The 15969-nt window shown below is 40.6% G+C and overlaps 1 protein-coding gene across 1 annotated transcript in view; it reads right to left on the reverse strand.

Annotated features, from left to right (window-relative positions):
- Positions 1-445: 445 nt before the first annotated feature.
- The window catches only part of LOC145409045 (uncharacterized), an 18950-nt gene continuing 3426 nt past the window's right edge, over positions 446-15969 (reverse strand). The window contains exon 2 of the mRNA XM_080279603.1: positions 446-1554. Coding sequence (XP_080135729.1) covers positions 446-1554 — 1109 coding nt within the window. The remainder of the gene's footprint in view (positions 1555-15969) is intronic.

Genomic DNA, 15969 nt, shown 5'->3' on the forward strand with positions numbered 1-15969 from the left:
GAGTGCAAAGGATTAAGTGCAGTGCAACACTAGATTACTGTACGTGCTTCAAGTGCACCTTCGTACTGTCAGAGTCTGAGAGGAGGCGGGTTAATCTTCGTGACGGCCACAGACGTGTTGTAAGTACCCTGTTCACTGCTAAATATTTTCCATACTCCTATGGTCAGACTCAAATATGAAGTCGGTTTGGGTGGGGCCCGCGCGGGGATTTCCCTCTCTACAGCTCTGCCAAACCTCCTCTCTCTCTCTCTCTCTCTCTCTCTCTCTCTCTCTCTCTCTCTCTCTCTCTCTCTCTCTCAGTTGATTGAGAAAGTTTTTATATATTTATAAGTTTTGTTTTCTTCTATATTGTTTCGACCTTTTTTCCACACCACCACTGAGGTAAAAGTCTTGGCGCGTTTTTTTTATAGAGGTTTCCCCAGTAGGCATAAGTCCTCTCTGATCTTTAATCAGACAATTCATCCTCCGAGCTTTCTGATATGTTGATTAAGAATGAATCCACGAAATGGTCGACTGCTACGTCTTGCTGTGAATCTTCTTCTTGCTGTTGTTCAGCATGCTGCACTGCTTTCATCCAGTTATTCGGTGTTACATGATTCAAAGCTTCTTTGGCAAGACGTTTAAGATCAACCATTTTGAAGGTGTTTGCCTTGGCTATATAGGTCTTCACCTGAGCCCAAATGAGCTCAATAGGGTTGTACTGACAATGGTACGGTGGTAATCTTATGACCCGATGCCCTGCTTCTTCAGCAATTGTGTCAATTACATACTTTGTGCCAGTATCAAACTTCTTTGCAAGTTCATACAGCTCGTGTTTTAAGAGATCGTCGCTGGGCCGTACTCCCTTCTTTATAAGCCAGTCCCTTATATCCGATTTTCTCCAGGACGAGGTTGTTTTTTTTTCAAGTTGGACTGAATGATAGGAAGCGTTATCCATAACAATTACAGAGTTTGGTGAAATGTTTGGTATTAGTTGATTCCTGAACCAGTCTTCAAAAAGTGTTGAATTCATCTGATTATGGTAGTCCCCATCGTTTTTTGCTTGAAATATCAACTCAGCATTGTTAACAAAGCCATTTCTCGTTCCAGCATGCACAATAATTAAACGACGTCCTTTTCCAGTCGGTTGCTGTATTCCAGTGGCTTGTGGGGATGCAGTGTCAGTCCAGCATTTTCCAACTGTATAATTTTGATTTACCCAAGTTTCGTCAAGATACACAATGTTCTGGGAAGACACTTTGACCTGCCGAATTTCTCTCAAAAATCTGGTCCGAGCTGCTGCTACATCGCTCCTTTCCATAAGGAACTTTCGGCCATCAACTTTTGTATATTTGAAGCCCATCTGCAAGAGAATCCTGTGAAGAGACTCGTTGCTTCCGTTGAAAGATAATATTATGTTTTCCTTGAGTTCTTCGTAAATCTTGTGCAATGTAGGAATTTCATGCCTTTCATAGAATCCCAGGACAGTTCTTCTGACCACACGCTTGTCGAAATCGTCGAGATTCGTTACAGTTGCACTGCGCTTCTTTTTTGGTGACGAGAATACAGGCTGTTCTGGTGACATTTGTGTCACACAAGCTTTATTAAATTTGGAGCAGATTCTTTGGACTGTTTTTTCTCTAACATTGGTAGCTTTGGCAGTGCGAGCAACTGCTCCTGAAGGTGGAATTATAAAGTCTCCAATAGCCTTTTCTTCTAAAAAATACTTGTTCACATTGTAAATAAGTTCTTTCTCCCGACTGTGGAGCACACGAGAGCGAGTCGGAGTAGCTGCCATCGTGGGTGGAGATCAGGGAGGAAATGAGCGGTCACCTGTAGTCTGAGGTGGGTGTCCTTGACCTCTGGCAACGTCGGAAAGCGACGTTGTCACGTGGTGTGGAATTTATACAAATCATTGTTATTATCATAAAAAGCGACACATTCATAGCACTATATAGCCTTATTTAATATATTTAATAAGTATAGAATATTTAATATACAATTTCAAATAGTAAATAGCTGACGTATGACAGAGAGAGAGATAGGTACTGGGGTTGATGAGGCAGAGCTGTAGAGAGGGAAATCCCCTCTCGGGCCCCACCCAAACCGACTTCATATTTGAGTCTGACCATAATTCCTCATTCTCTGGTTCCTTTTCATTTATGGTTTCTGTCCCTTATTTGTGTGACTAGGGTCATAAATAGGTGCTGTGCAGTCTGGTAGGGAGTTATTTAGGTGGTTTTCAAAGTTAGGTTGGGTTGGGGTCCATAATTACCTGTTCAGAGGCATTTTCCCAAATCCCAGACAAATCCATGTCCCGGATATACGTTTGGCTCTATTACGTCGTATCTTGGAGGGATATATATATATATATATATATATATATATATATATATATATATATATATATATATATATATATGGAAAACAATACTTACACTTATATATGTACATATCACGTGGAAAAATGCCTATAATGAATACCTGATAAAAGATAATTTCATGTTTTTATTTATCTCATTGTTAATTGCTATCAACTAATTGCTCGGTTATTAAAGCTAATAACCATCTTAAGCTGATGTAGAAATTATGGGAGGTTGTAAGTCATGAGAGGCTGTTGTCTAACTCCAACAAATTTAACCCAACTCAGGAAACCTCCAACCCCACAGGTGCACAGTTACTGTAACTGGTTTGATCGTGGCGAGAATTTAAAAACCAGCGAGACTTCAGATGATGACCTGCAGACCACTCACTCATCACCCACTACTGCCAGTCGCCTCACCTTCCTACCCCACAGACTGAGACAAAAGGACCAGGGACAAGAAGAAGCTGCAGACAGTCATAAGGACATCAGTGTTACTCCATAACCATTAAGTCTCATTTTGTATAATACTATTGCTGCCTCCTTACGATAGTATTCAAATCATGAAAGACTACTCCAATTCGACGAAATAAATCTAGATTTCCTTAACCCTTTCACTATGATGATGCTCTCCTCATCTTAATGAATTAGTGAGGCAGTAACAAGAATTTACCTAAAATGACGAATTCGAACTGAAGGGGTAAAAATCACGGGCCATGACAATACTTGGCGCCAGTAAATTTGACAGCTAATTTATTCCTTCGGATAATAACTGTAAACTTTTTTTTAATATACTTTCAGAAATTTTCAGTAATGCATAAACATAGGATGGTCCATTATGGGTCTTCTACGTCGTTTTGAAGATACTGTTGCATCTTTTCCTTAGCTATTTATTCTGCACGTCGCTAGTCATTGCTCTGTTTCATGTTAGAAATCATTGCCCTGTTTCATGTTGGAAAAGCAAACTGTGTCGATGTTAAAACTATTAAAATAATATCAGACAGATTCATAAAGTGAAAATAGAAGAATATACATTGTTAAGCAAGAAATGCTGGGATGCTTACTAAGCTGCATTATACCAGCAGAAAGAATCTGACATGCAAGCCATGTCCTTTCCTAACAACCACCTTTGTTTGCCTAATGTGATATACGTCTATGTACTAGAAAAGCGTTTTATCTTATACAATGTATTTCAACAGGATGACTTGTATATTTCGTATCAGAATGGACTGTCCCTAGACAGGGGAGACCCGTTGGTACGATAAGCTCAGATGAGAACATTTATCCCCTTCGATACTACTGCGTATATTTCAATTTTGCATTCTTCCAACAAAGGATTTTTTAAACTATAGAAAAAAAAAAAAAGAATTCCATGAACCTCAACAAAAGTGTCTGGTAATAGCAATAACAACATACAAAATACAAAACGGAGCTAACAAGCAGAATCCATAAATTTAACCCCTTCAGTTTGATAGTGTCATCGTGTGTGTACGTTTTTTATTATAGTTTACAGACAACTAAGTCAGGCAAGGAGAGCTATCTGGTGGTGTAGGACTTAAAGATGGCTGTATCCTATCCTCCAGTTTCAGAACTATTGAATAAAAGCATTAGAAGGTCCCCTGAATAACACGGGAACGACATTCTCGAGATTGATGGGTTAATATGCACTTCTAGGAATGGAAACAATCACATATCCCATTGGAATGGTGTTACTGCCACCCCCAGGTGACTTTGCACTGACTAATATGCAAAATTATTTCTTCTAGATCAGGAAGCAATATTCTACGCTGGGTGGTACCATATAATAAAACGGAATATGAAGTCTGGATGAAATGTGATGAAAGAAGTTGTTAGGTTGCCAGATTACATCAATCTCAGATGACGAGATTGAGCTTAGGTTAGATCTGTGCCAGCTTACGATCTCGGGCTTTAATTTTGGAAGTTCAGGTCTAGAATAGTTAAGTAAAACATAGATTACGTTAGGTCAAGTTAGAAAAAGCTTATACAGGGTCAGGTAACGTCTATGTTAAGGTATTAAATTTTGTTTTTGGCCAATATTGTGAAAATAAAAACTGTTAAGCCTTTAATGTGTCTAAAAGAAAAAAAAAAAAATACCCAATCCATTATTGCCCCGAGAGGGAAGTAGAGGCCCATATATTTAGGGTTAAGATGGCCAGTCGTTGTTCTCTGAATAGCATTATAAGAAGTTATCCATACTCTCTTTCAGATGTAAACTCTTATTGGCCTCATGCGTCTGGCGGATCCTATCCCACTAAACAATCAGTCGTCCATCTGGTTGTATGGTTACCACTCAGGGTAAGAAATGGATTCCTGAGCTATAAGAAATAGCTTAGCCTGTGATTCAGTGTCGTAATCTAAAGATTACATCAAATGATTGAACTGGTGGCACCCTTACGTGTCACCTTCTTCAATTGTGTTTCAAATTGTGCCAGAACTATTGAATCTTCACAATAAACACTGTTTCCATATTTAGTTGTTTTTTTTCATTTGAACAGTTCACTGTACCATGAAATCAAGAAATCAAGATCACATCATGCCATACTATAGTCTCACATCCATATGTTAAAGTTGGCACTAACACTTCTTCATGCAAGCCTCGTGCAGCTGCAACACTTAAGCGTCTGTTTCTTACCAAGCTCTTCATTGCACCAGCTACTTTTCTTTCATGTGTCACTCTACTTTCCACTTCTTTTGCACATTTTCCTTTCTTTTCTGTCACTGTACCCAGGTATTTGAACTCTCTCACCATTTCCATTGTCTTTCCATTTACCTTAACATCGTACTGGGAATCACCTTCTCTCTCAATAACCATCACTTTACTCTTTTCTACATTTGCTCTCAAGGCACGACGCTCACAGACATCGGCAAAACTCTGCAGTAGCCTACCAAGTTCATGTCCGGTATTTGCAAGCAGTACTGCATCATCAGCATACAACAAATTTGAGATATTCCATCCATCACCATTCATTACCAACGCCATCCCCCTCTCCATTACCCATGTTTTTACTTCTCTCATCACCCCATCCATATGTATATTGAACAACCATCGGGACATCACACAATCTTGTACGCCCACACCGATCGTGAACCATTCACTTAGATGCCCATTAACCCTTACACATGCTTCACTACCATCATAAAAACTCTTGATGGCACCTAGTAGCTTACCATCATGCGCAAAATTTCCACAATCCTTCTCTGTCCACTTTGGCGTATGCTTTTTCCAGATCCATGAAAGCCATAAACACCTTATGATTCTTCTCACAAGCCTTCTTTGCTATCTGTCTCACTGCAGATATTTGATCCAGACATCTATGCCACTCCTAAAGCCACCCTGTTCATCACTCATTAGGGCTTCTGATATCTCTCGTATTTTCTCTATAATAATTCTTCCATATACCTTCCCTACCTCACTCAATAAACTTATGCCACGATGATTCTTGTACTCACTTCGCTCACCTTTATGTTTGTACAGGGGTACAATCACAGCCTTTTTCCACTCTGCTGGCAAAGTTTCACTCACCCATACCTTCTTACATATCTCCAACAAGCACTTCATTCCGCTATCTCCACTACACTTAATCATCTCTGCATACACCTCATCAACCTCAGCTGCTTTCCCATTTTTCAGCCGCTTCACAGCACTCTTCACCTGTGCGAGCGTCACGTCTCCTGGTACTGCATTCCATCTCTGCACACCCCCAAAACCAATCATGTTTACAGCCGCTCTGTTCTCTCTGTTATCGTTCATCAGACTTTCAAAATATTCTTTCCATCTGGTCCTTACTTTATCCCGATGGGTTAGTAATCTACCACCTACATCCTTCACACCATCATATTTCTTTCCACTTTCACTTGTACATATCCCCACCTCTTTCCAGAATAACTTACTGTTTTACTTCCTAGATCATCATTTACCTCCTTTTTTTTCCCCTTCACTAATCTCTTTACGTGCTTCTTGCTCTCAATATATTCAGTTCTTATTTCAACTGAACCCTTGTCCTGTAACCACTTTAGCCACTTCTTCCTCTTTCCCTCCACTGCTCCTTTAACCTCATCATCCTACTATGCCGTACCTTTCTTTTTTGTTGTTAATCTTACCACACCACACACCGCTTTTGCATTCCTAACTAAGCAAACCCTATATGCATTCCACATGGTGTCCAGATCCATTTCATTCCAATTCACTGAATCTAACTCTTCTACTTTGGTCCTGTAATCCTCTGCCATTTCTTTGATCCTCAGCTTCTCAACTTTCAGTCTTTCTCCCTGACTGCTCCTCTCTCTCCTGATCCACCTCATTCCTCTCAACTTGATCTTGCATACCACACTCATATGATCTGAGAGACCTCCACATCGTCCTCTCACGGCCTTTGTATCAGCAACTATTCCTATCATCAACCTCTCTACGAGCATGTAATCAATCAGGCTTCTTTCAACACGATCCCCTTTCCCTCTATACCATGTATATTTATGTGCATCTTTGTGTTTGAAGTACGAGTTACAAATTCACAACCTTCTCTCCTGTCTCCTGACACACGTCCCTTAGTCGCTTCTCATTATCATTTTCTCCTGGCACTCCATTACAACCCATTATATTATCCTCAGGACCAGCGCCTACTCTTCCATTCATATCACCCATTTCTCCTACTACTTCATGCTGCTCATCCCAAAACATGTCTTTCTCTCTCTCTCTCTCTCTCTCTCTCTCTCTCTCTCTCTCTCTCTCTCTCTCTCCTGTCCTCACACGGTGCATACGCTACTACCACCGCCACTTTCACCTTCTCAAACTTGAACTTGACATACATACACCTCAAGCTGACACATTTGTAGTCTCTCATTCCAATCTGCCATACCCCATTCGTCAACAAAGCAACTAATTGCAACTCCCTCGCCCATTCATGCCCGAGCTTACACATTTCACACCCTTCCACTCCTCCACTTCACACCATTTCATCTTCGTTTCACACAATGCCATCATGCATATCTGGCACTCATGAACACATTCACCACTTCCACTCTCTTGCTCTCCTCATTCAAACCTCTCACATTCCACATGGGCCTGCGGATCGCCCATTTGGTTGGGGCCCTGGGCAGGTATTGGGCCCTCCGAGGCTCTCTGAAACAATGCAACGATTATGTGATTTTGGATAGGGGAATCTAGGGGACACTTGAGCCTGCCAAAAACCCCGGTCATATGGTTCCCACCCAGCTTAGTAAATGGTTTCCTGGGTACAGGAAACCATTTGGCTTGCCACTCAGTGTAGAGATCAAATGACAACTACACACTGAGTGGGTGGACGATGGGCGCCCCCATCCACCTCTCTCTCTCTCCCTCTCTCTCTCTCTCTCTCTCTCTCTCTACATATATATATATATATATATATATATATATATATATATATATATATATATACAGTACATATAGCAGTGGACCTCAACGGCTGAAGATGGATATATATATATATATATATATATATATATATATATATATATATATATATATATATATATATATATATATATTGTTCCGGAACAGAGAGAGATAATGAACACTTGAAGTGAGAATACTAAAATCACTACTGTCCCGCAAAGTTCCAGGTTCAAAACAAAAGACAGGTAAAATTACAAGTTAAAGTTTAATGCTCAAACTAACAACTAAACATTCAAGACTCATAAGGATAATGTAATGGCAAAAAAGGTTACATATATGATTAATTCCAATAGCCTCTATTAACACGAATTTAGCAAGAGCAAATTTATCTAAGTCAGCCCTGATAAAATAAGAAAACCGGATAATGCAGAGTTAAAGCAAGATATAATATTATTACAGATACAAAATATTACTAATACTGGCTAACAGTATGGAACCAATATGAATCATAAAAAACTTTACCAGGCTTACGAATTAACGCCTTAGGCTATACAGTACAAGAAAAATGGTAATAACACTTATACTCAAATTATACAGCAGCTAGATGGCTGGAGACTTCCTGAGCACTCACAAAAATAATAATATACTGTACAGGGGAGGACAGAGATGTGAACAGAATGAGGAGTAGATCTAAGTGGCAACTAATGCAGAGACTGAGCTCATTATATAGGGGGCCGGCAGAGCTTGATTCAACTTGTAAGAAGGACGCGCAAATGAAGGCATAGGGGACGAAGAGTTGACAATCCTGCTCTGAACAACAGAAAGAACGACTTACTCTACTATAAGGGGGAGAAGAGGGGAGTGAGGTAGAACAAGCAAGCCTGGTCACTATGGAAGCCATGTGGCGAATCGTGAACAAACATGCAGCATACTGTACATTAGGATCATACAAAGGATGATGCAATCATGAACAAAACTGTATCATAAGTTAGAATTATACAAGGGATGATGAAATCATAGGCTATGTAACACCTCCCCACAAAGAAAAAGAAATTTACAAAGGAAATTTCTTATTACTCTAGAATAATCTGTCTAAAGTCTAGATAAGCAATCTGCAATAACATTTTCTTTCCCCTTGACATGTTGTATGTCTAATGAATACTCCTGAAGAAGTGGACTCCATCTTGTCAATCTCTGATTTTTATCTTTAAACTTACTAAGGAATTTCAGTGGGTTATGATCGGTATAAATGACTATGGGGTCAAAACCAGAACACAAATAAAATGAAAAATGCTGTAAACCCAAAATCAAGGCCAAAAGCTCTTTCTCAATAGTTGAGTAGTTCTTTTGAGGTGGAGTGAACTTCTTACTGTAATAAGATACAGGGTGTTCAATACCCTGATCATCTTCTTGCAGCAAAACAGCCCCAGCTCCTGTATCATTTGCGTCAACTTCCATCTTAAAAGGCTTAGCAAAATTTGGAGTAGCGAGCACTGGCTGACTTAATAGGATAGTTTTAAGTTTGCTGAAAGAGGATTCACAGTTATCAGTCCAGACAAATTTAACTCCCTTTTTCAGTAGGTCTGTAAGTGGTGATACAAGAATTGAAAAGTTAAGAACAAATCTCCTGTAATAACCTACCATTCCCAAAAATCTTTGTAGTTCTTTCATACTTTTAGGTCTGGGAAGATCACTTATAACCTGAACCTTAGCTCCTGGTGGTGCAACGTGTCCATCACCAATTACGTACCCAAGGTACTGAACTTTAGCTTGACCAAACTCACTATCTATCTATCTATCTATCTATAGCCCGACGCCCTAATCCCGCAAAGGGTGGCCGCAGACAAAACGCCTCCAAGTCACTCTGTCACCCACCATTTGACTCCCCTCCCCCAACTCACCCCCCTCCCTCATATACCTCTCAACTCCATCCCTCCACCTCATCCTCGGTCTACCCCTCCCTCTTCCTCCCTCCACCTCACCTACATACACCCTCTTAGTCAGTCTTTCATTCTCCATCCTCTCCACATGTCCAAACCACCTCAGTGTATTTCTCCTAATCTTTTCAACCACATCCACATCTACCCCACAACGTTCCTTCACTTCTTCATTCGTCAACCTGTCCCTCCATGTCACTCCACATGCTCCTCTCAAGTAACTCATTTCCACTGCTCTCACTCTTGACTTGTTCCCTTCTTGCAAGGTCCACGCCTCGCTTCCATACGTCAGGGTAGGGATCACAATACCATCATGCAGTGACTTCTTAACTTCCATACTCACCTCCCTATTTCTCATCACTGCTTTCAGTGTGCCAACAACCTTCCTTCCCTGCTGTACCCTTTCACGTACTTCATCCCCCAAAGTTCCATCCTTACTCATCACACTACCCAAGTACTTGAATGCACTCACATTCTCCATATCCTCACCATCCAACCTCACTGCACACTCTGTGACTTCATTCCTCTCAAACACCATAACTTTACTTTTGTTTACATTAACTTTCAGCTTCCTCCTCCTACACACTGCCACTTTGATAAATTAGCTACAAAATTAGCCTGAACCAAATGCTCAAGAAATTTACTGACATGGCATAGGTGATCTTTCCAGTTGTCACTGAAGATTAATACATCATCAATATAAACAACACACCCTGCCAAACCCTCTGTTACAACATTCATGAGCTTCTGAAAAGTGGCTGGTGCATTCTTCATACCATGTGGCATTACAGAACATGCAAAAGTCTTTCTTAGTGTTACAAAACATGAGATCTCCCTAGCACGTTCAGTCATAGGTACTTTAACAAATCAAACTTACTTATGTTCCTAGCCTTTCCAATCTTGTCTATGCAATCTTCCACGCGAGGGAGAGGGTAGGTGTCTGTTCTGGTTATCTGATTAACACATCCATAGTCGATGCAAAGCCGCTGTGACCCACCTGGCTTAGCGACTAGAGTGACAGGAAAACTCCACTCGCTCTGACAGGGCTCCATCATCTTGTGGTCCAACAGGTAGCCAAGCTCCTTCTGGATGAGAGGAACTTTCACTGGGTTCACACGGTAAGGAGGCAGTTTAATTGGCTTTGCATCTCCAACATCGACATCATGCATCAACACAGTGGTTCTTCCTGGAGTGTCACGGAACACTTGCGGGTACTCCTGCAGTAATGCCGAAAACTCCTGCCTTTCCTCGGGAGCTAGATGAGGAAGCTTAGTCTGGAGATCACTCATGATATCAGGATTCTTCCCCGAACTATAACTCAGGCTCATACTGCATGGGAGAGCTTCACTTGCAGACTCGGGTGGAACAGCTACAGTGCAGACTGGGTTATTTTCGTCCCACCTGTGATATAAATTTAGCATGTTGATGTGACAAAGTTGCTTGTTCTTTCTACGATCTGGTGTGGCGATGACATAGTTGACATCACTGAGTTTCTTCTCCACGAAATAATGACCACTAAACTTGGCTTGAAGAGGTTGCCCATGCACTGGTAGCAGAATCAAAACCTGATCTCCTGGCTGAAAGTGGCGTAACCTGGACTTCTTATCATACCAAGTCTTCATCTTCTCCTGAGCAGCTCCTAAATTCTCTCTCGCCAGCTGTAAAGCAGTGGACAGCCGTTCTTTGAACTTCATCACATACTCCAGCAGGTTGATGTCATCTTCCTCCGACAGCCAGCATTCCTTGAGTAGCTTAAGGGGTCCTCTTACTTCATGGCCAAACAGTAGTTCAAAGGGTGAGAAGCCCAGTGATTCATTTGGAGATTCTCTTGCAGCAAATACAACGAATGGAAGACCTTTATCCCAATCTTTCTGATGTTCCAAACAGTATTTCCTGAGCATCGATTTGAGTGTTTGATGATATCTCTCCAATGCTCCTTGGGTCTGGGGATGGTAAGCTGAAGACGTGATCTGGGTGATGCCCAACTCTTTCGGAAACTGCTTGAAAACATCTGACATGAAATTACTTCCCCGGTCTGACTGTACCTCCTTGGGCAGACCAAACTTGGTGAAAAACCCTAGCATTTCCTTAACCACGTTCTTTGCTGAGATATTTCTAAATGGAATGGCTTCAGGATAACGAGTAGCCATATCAATCAGGGTCAACACATAAGAAAATCCTGAAGAAGTCGTAGGAAGAGGGCCCACAATATCCACCAACACACGGGTGAATGGCGCCTCAAAAGGAGGAATGGGAACTAGAGGTGCAACCTTTTCAGTCTGATTACAGTTCCCCACAACTTGACAGGTGTGACAAGACTTACAATACCAGGAAACATCCCTGAAGATACCTGGCCAGTAGAAGTGTTTCAAATGCGTGCCACAGTCTTCCTCACTCCAAGGTGTCCTGCCAAACTGGAATCATGAGCCACTCTAACGATATCCTGCCTACAAACACGAGGGATGACAACTTGATGTACAACCTCCCATTCAGTCGGCTGATGCTGTTGGGGGTCTCCACTTCCTCATAAGTACTCCTGACTTTATATAACAAGTAGAAGCACCAGCTGACTCTTCCTCACTGCAAGAAGAGTTAGCTAGACCTTTCAACTTAGGGTCAGCAATCTGCAACTCAACCAACTCTTGACGAGACAAATTATCAACACTACGGGGTACTGCCTCATCTGGTGAGTGGTCCAAATTAGGAAGAAAAGTGTCAGCTAGGATAACATCATCATCATCATTCTCCTCTAAGTCACCAGTGCCTTTAGACTTAGCCCTAGTGACAGCACATGCAGAGAACACATCAGGGACATCACAATCCAGGGTCGTAGTCACTGGTTCACTAGACAACTGAGGAGCTGGACACACTTGACTTCCACCGATATCATTTCCAAGTAAGAAAGTTACACCTGACATTGGGAGTGTCTCAGCCAACCCAACCATAACGGAACCATTAACAAAACCAGACTCTAAATTCACTCTGCACAGAGGGACAGAGAAGTAATTATTCCCTACACCTTGTAAGATTAGTTTCATCAGAGGAATTAACATTAGAGCCTAGAACACTGGTCAGCATGAGGGATTGGCAAGCACCTGTATCACGATATATTTTAACTGATTTCCTGTCATTACTGTCCAAAGGACTGACAAAACCATCAGACAGGAAATTAGCACATGAACTCTTGAGAGTGTCACTCACGTTACTGCTCAAAAGAGGAGCTTCATCATGAGAATTTAATTTACCCCTCAAAGCAGGTTCAGTTAACACGGTTAAAGAATTCTGGGAACTCTCAAGGGTGGACACTAGACCAATTGATTGAATATTTAAAGACTCCTTTTTGTTCACATCACGCTGTCTCCTGAAACATTTCTCCGTAGTATGACCAAGCTTACTACAATAAGTACATTTACTTTTCTGAAATCTAGAGGTGGAGCTGGTATTTACTTCCTGAGAAACATCATCTTTATTCTCTTTCCTGTTACTTGTACTCTGAGTAGAGGCAAAACGTACTTACTCTCGGCTTTCCTTTTTTCTTTAGAGTATCTCTTGTGAGTGAGAACATATTCATCAGCTAAAACTGCAGCATGAGACAAATTATCTATTCCTTTCTCATCAAGATACAGGCTAACATCTTTATTAATACACCTTTTGAAGTCCTCCAGCAAAATCATCTGCTTAAATTTATCAAAATCAGAATTTACATTCTTAGAATTTAACCACTGCTCTAACAGATCTTCTTTGATTTTTGCAGACTCAACATTGTATTGCTTATCTTGCTTATAAGCTGTTCTAAATTTTACTCTATAGGCTTCAGGAACAAGCTCATAGGCCTTAAGAATCAAGCTCTTAACTACATCATAATTATCAGATTGATCTTGAGGCAAAGATGCATAAGTTACTTGAGCTTTACCGGTGAGAACAGTTTGAAGGAGTACTGGCCAATACTTTTTGGGCCAATTAAAACCTGTAGCTACCCTCTCAAACAACTGAAAATACTTTGTTAAATCAGATTCATTAAAAGGAGGGACAAGTTTAACATTTTTAGCCACATCAAAATCATCAGAGCTAGATGATCCAGTTCCACCTTGTTTCATGCGATACTCATGGTCTGCCTGAATCCTAGCAAGTTCAATTTGTGCCTGAGCCTTTGCCTGTGCCTCCTGAATACGAGCCTGAGACTCAGCCTCCTTAGCACGTGCCTGAAACTCAGCCTCCTTAGCACGAGCCTCCTGCAGGGCTAGCTGAAACTTAGCTATTTCAATCTGCATTTGCTCATCTGGAGAAGTTACATTAAACAAGCTTTTATTAATCATGCCAACAATTTAATCTTTAGAATGATGAGAGCGAACAGCAATTTCCAATTGTTGAGCAACAAACTTAAGTTCATTCCTTGTTCTGTTTTCTACATCACACACTGTTTGCACATTTGACAAAAAAATCTTTGGCTTCATCAAGAGTAGTAATAGTAGACATCATGAATAAATCACAGTCACAAAATATCAAGCAATATCCTGATGATAATATCCTGAATATCCTGATAAGAGGTCGCCAAATTAATGTTACGGAACAGAGAGAGATAATGAACACTTCAAGTGAGAATACTAAAATCACTACTGTCCCGCAAAGTTCCAGGTTCAAAACAAAAGACTTAGGTAAAATTACAAGTTAAAGTTTAATGCTCAAACTAACAACTAAACATTCAAGACTCATAAGGATAATGTAATGGCAAAAAAGGTTACATATATGATTAATTCCAATAGCCTCTATTAACACGAATTTAGCAAGAGCAAATTTATCTAAGTCAGCCCTGATAAAATAAGAAAACCAGATAATGCAGAGTTAAAGCAAGATATAATATTATTACAGATACAAAATATTACTAATACTGGCTAACAGTATGGAACCAATATGAATCATAAAAAACTTTACCAGGCTTACGAATTAACGCCTTAGGCTATACAGTACAAGAAAAATGGTAATAACACTTATACTCAAATTATACAGCAGCTAGATGGCTGGAGACTTCCTGAGCACTCACAAAAATAATAATATACTGTACAGGGGAGGACAGAGATGTGAACAGAATGAGGAGTAGATCTAAGTGGCAAAGAATGCAGAGACTGAGCTCATTATATAGGAGGCCGGCAGAGCTTGATTCATCTTGTAAGAAGGATGCGCAAATGAAGGCATAGGGGACGAAGAGTTGACAATCCTGCTCTGAACAACAGAAAGAACGACTTACTCTACTATAAGGGGGAGAAGAGGGGAGTGAGGTAGAACACGCAAGCCTGGTCACTATGGAAGCCACGTGGCAAATCGTGAACAAACATGCAGCATACTGTACATTAGGATCATACAAAGAATGATGCAATCATGAACGAAACTGAATCATAAGTTAGAATTATACAAGGGATGATGAAATCATAGGCTATGTAACAAAGTAACAATATATATATATATATATATATATATATATATATATATATATATATATATATATAATATTTAACCCATTGCAGCCCGGTGTCCGGAATATTGGACAGAACTGGGATTTTTTAAGTCTTTATAAAGTAGGGAACCCCGGGTAGGGACCTATGAGCTTCGCGACTATGAGCCGATAGGCAGAGGGCGGTACGCTTAGTACCCACTCAGCGCCATGCCTCGCCCAGCACCCCCGGGATCCAATGGGATATATGTATATATATATATATATATATATAAAATATAATAAGATATATATATATATATATATATATATATAGGGGAGGTGGTGGCTCAATCGGTAGAGAGTTGACCTGCAGTCCTAATGGACCCGGGTTCAAATCCCACTGGTGCAGGGAACAGTTTAAGTATTTGAATTTCAGAAAATCAGACTTAACTGTTCTATCAGAAGACTCGCCGACATGTCGTAAAAATACCCCCGGTAATACCAATACACCATTCCTGTATGAGACAGCCCTAGCATGTATTCAGTATGGAAAGTGGGTGTTAGCGCCGAAGTGGTGACATGTAGTGGTGTGCGGTACGTAGGAGGACTACTGGGCCTTGAAAGCAGGCTGTGAAGCCTATGCCCAGAGTCGGTCACATAAATATATATATATATATATATATATATATATATATATATATATATATATGGAGCCTCTGTGGTACAGTGGTGTGTTTTCGAACATGGGAGAACGAGGGTTCGCGTCCCGGCAGGGTAATGAAATTTGGTTGCAATCTTCCGGCCACATACTGCTTTGGTGAACATAAGGAGTGCTGTGGTTGAACCAGTGTTGCGTACTATAAAG

This window comes from Coenobita brevimanus, chromosome 79 (assembly GCF_032717465.1).
Source record: "Coenobita brevimanus isolate Jiangsu-jjx chromosome 79, ASM3271746v2, whole genome shotgun sequence".
NCBI classification, from domain to species: Eukaryota; Metazoa; Arthropoda; class Malacostraca; order Decapoda; family Coenobitidae; genus Coenobita; species Coenobita brevimanus.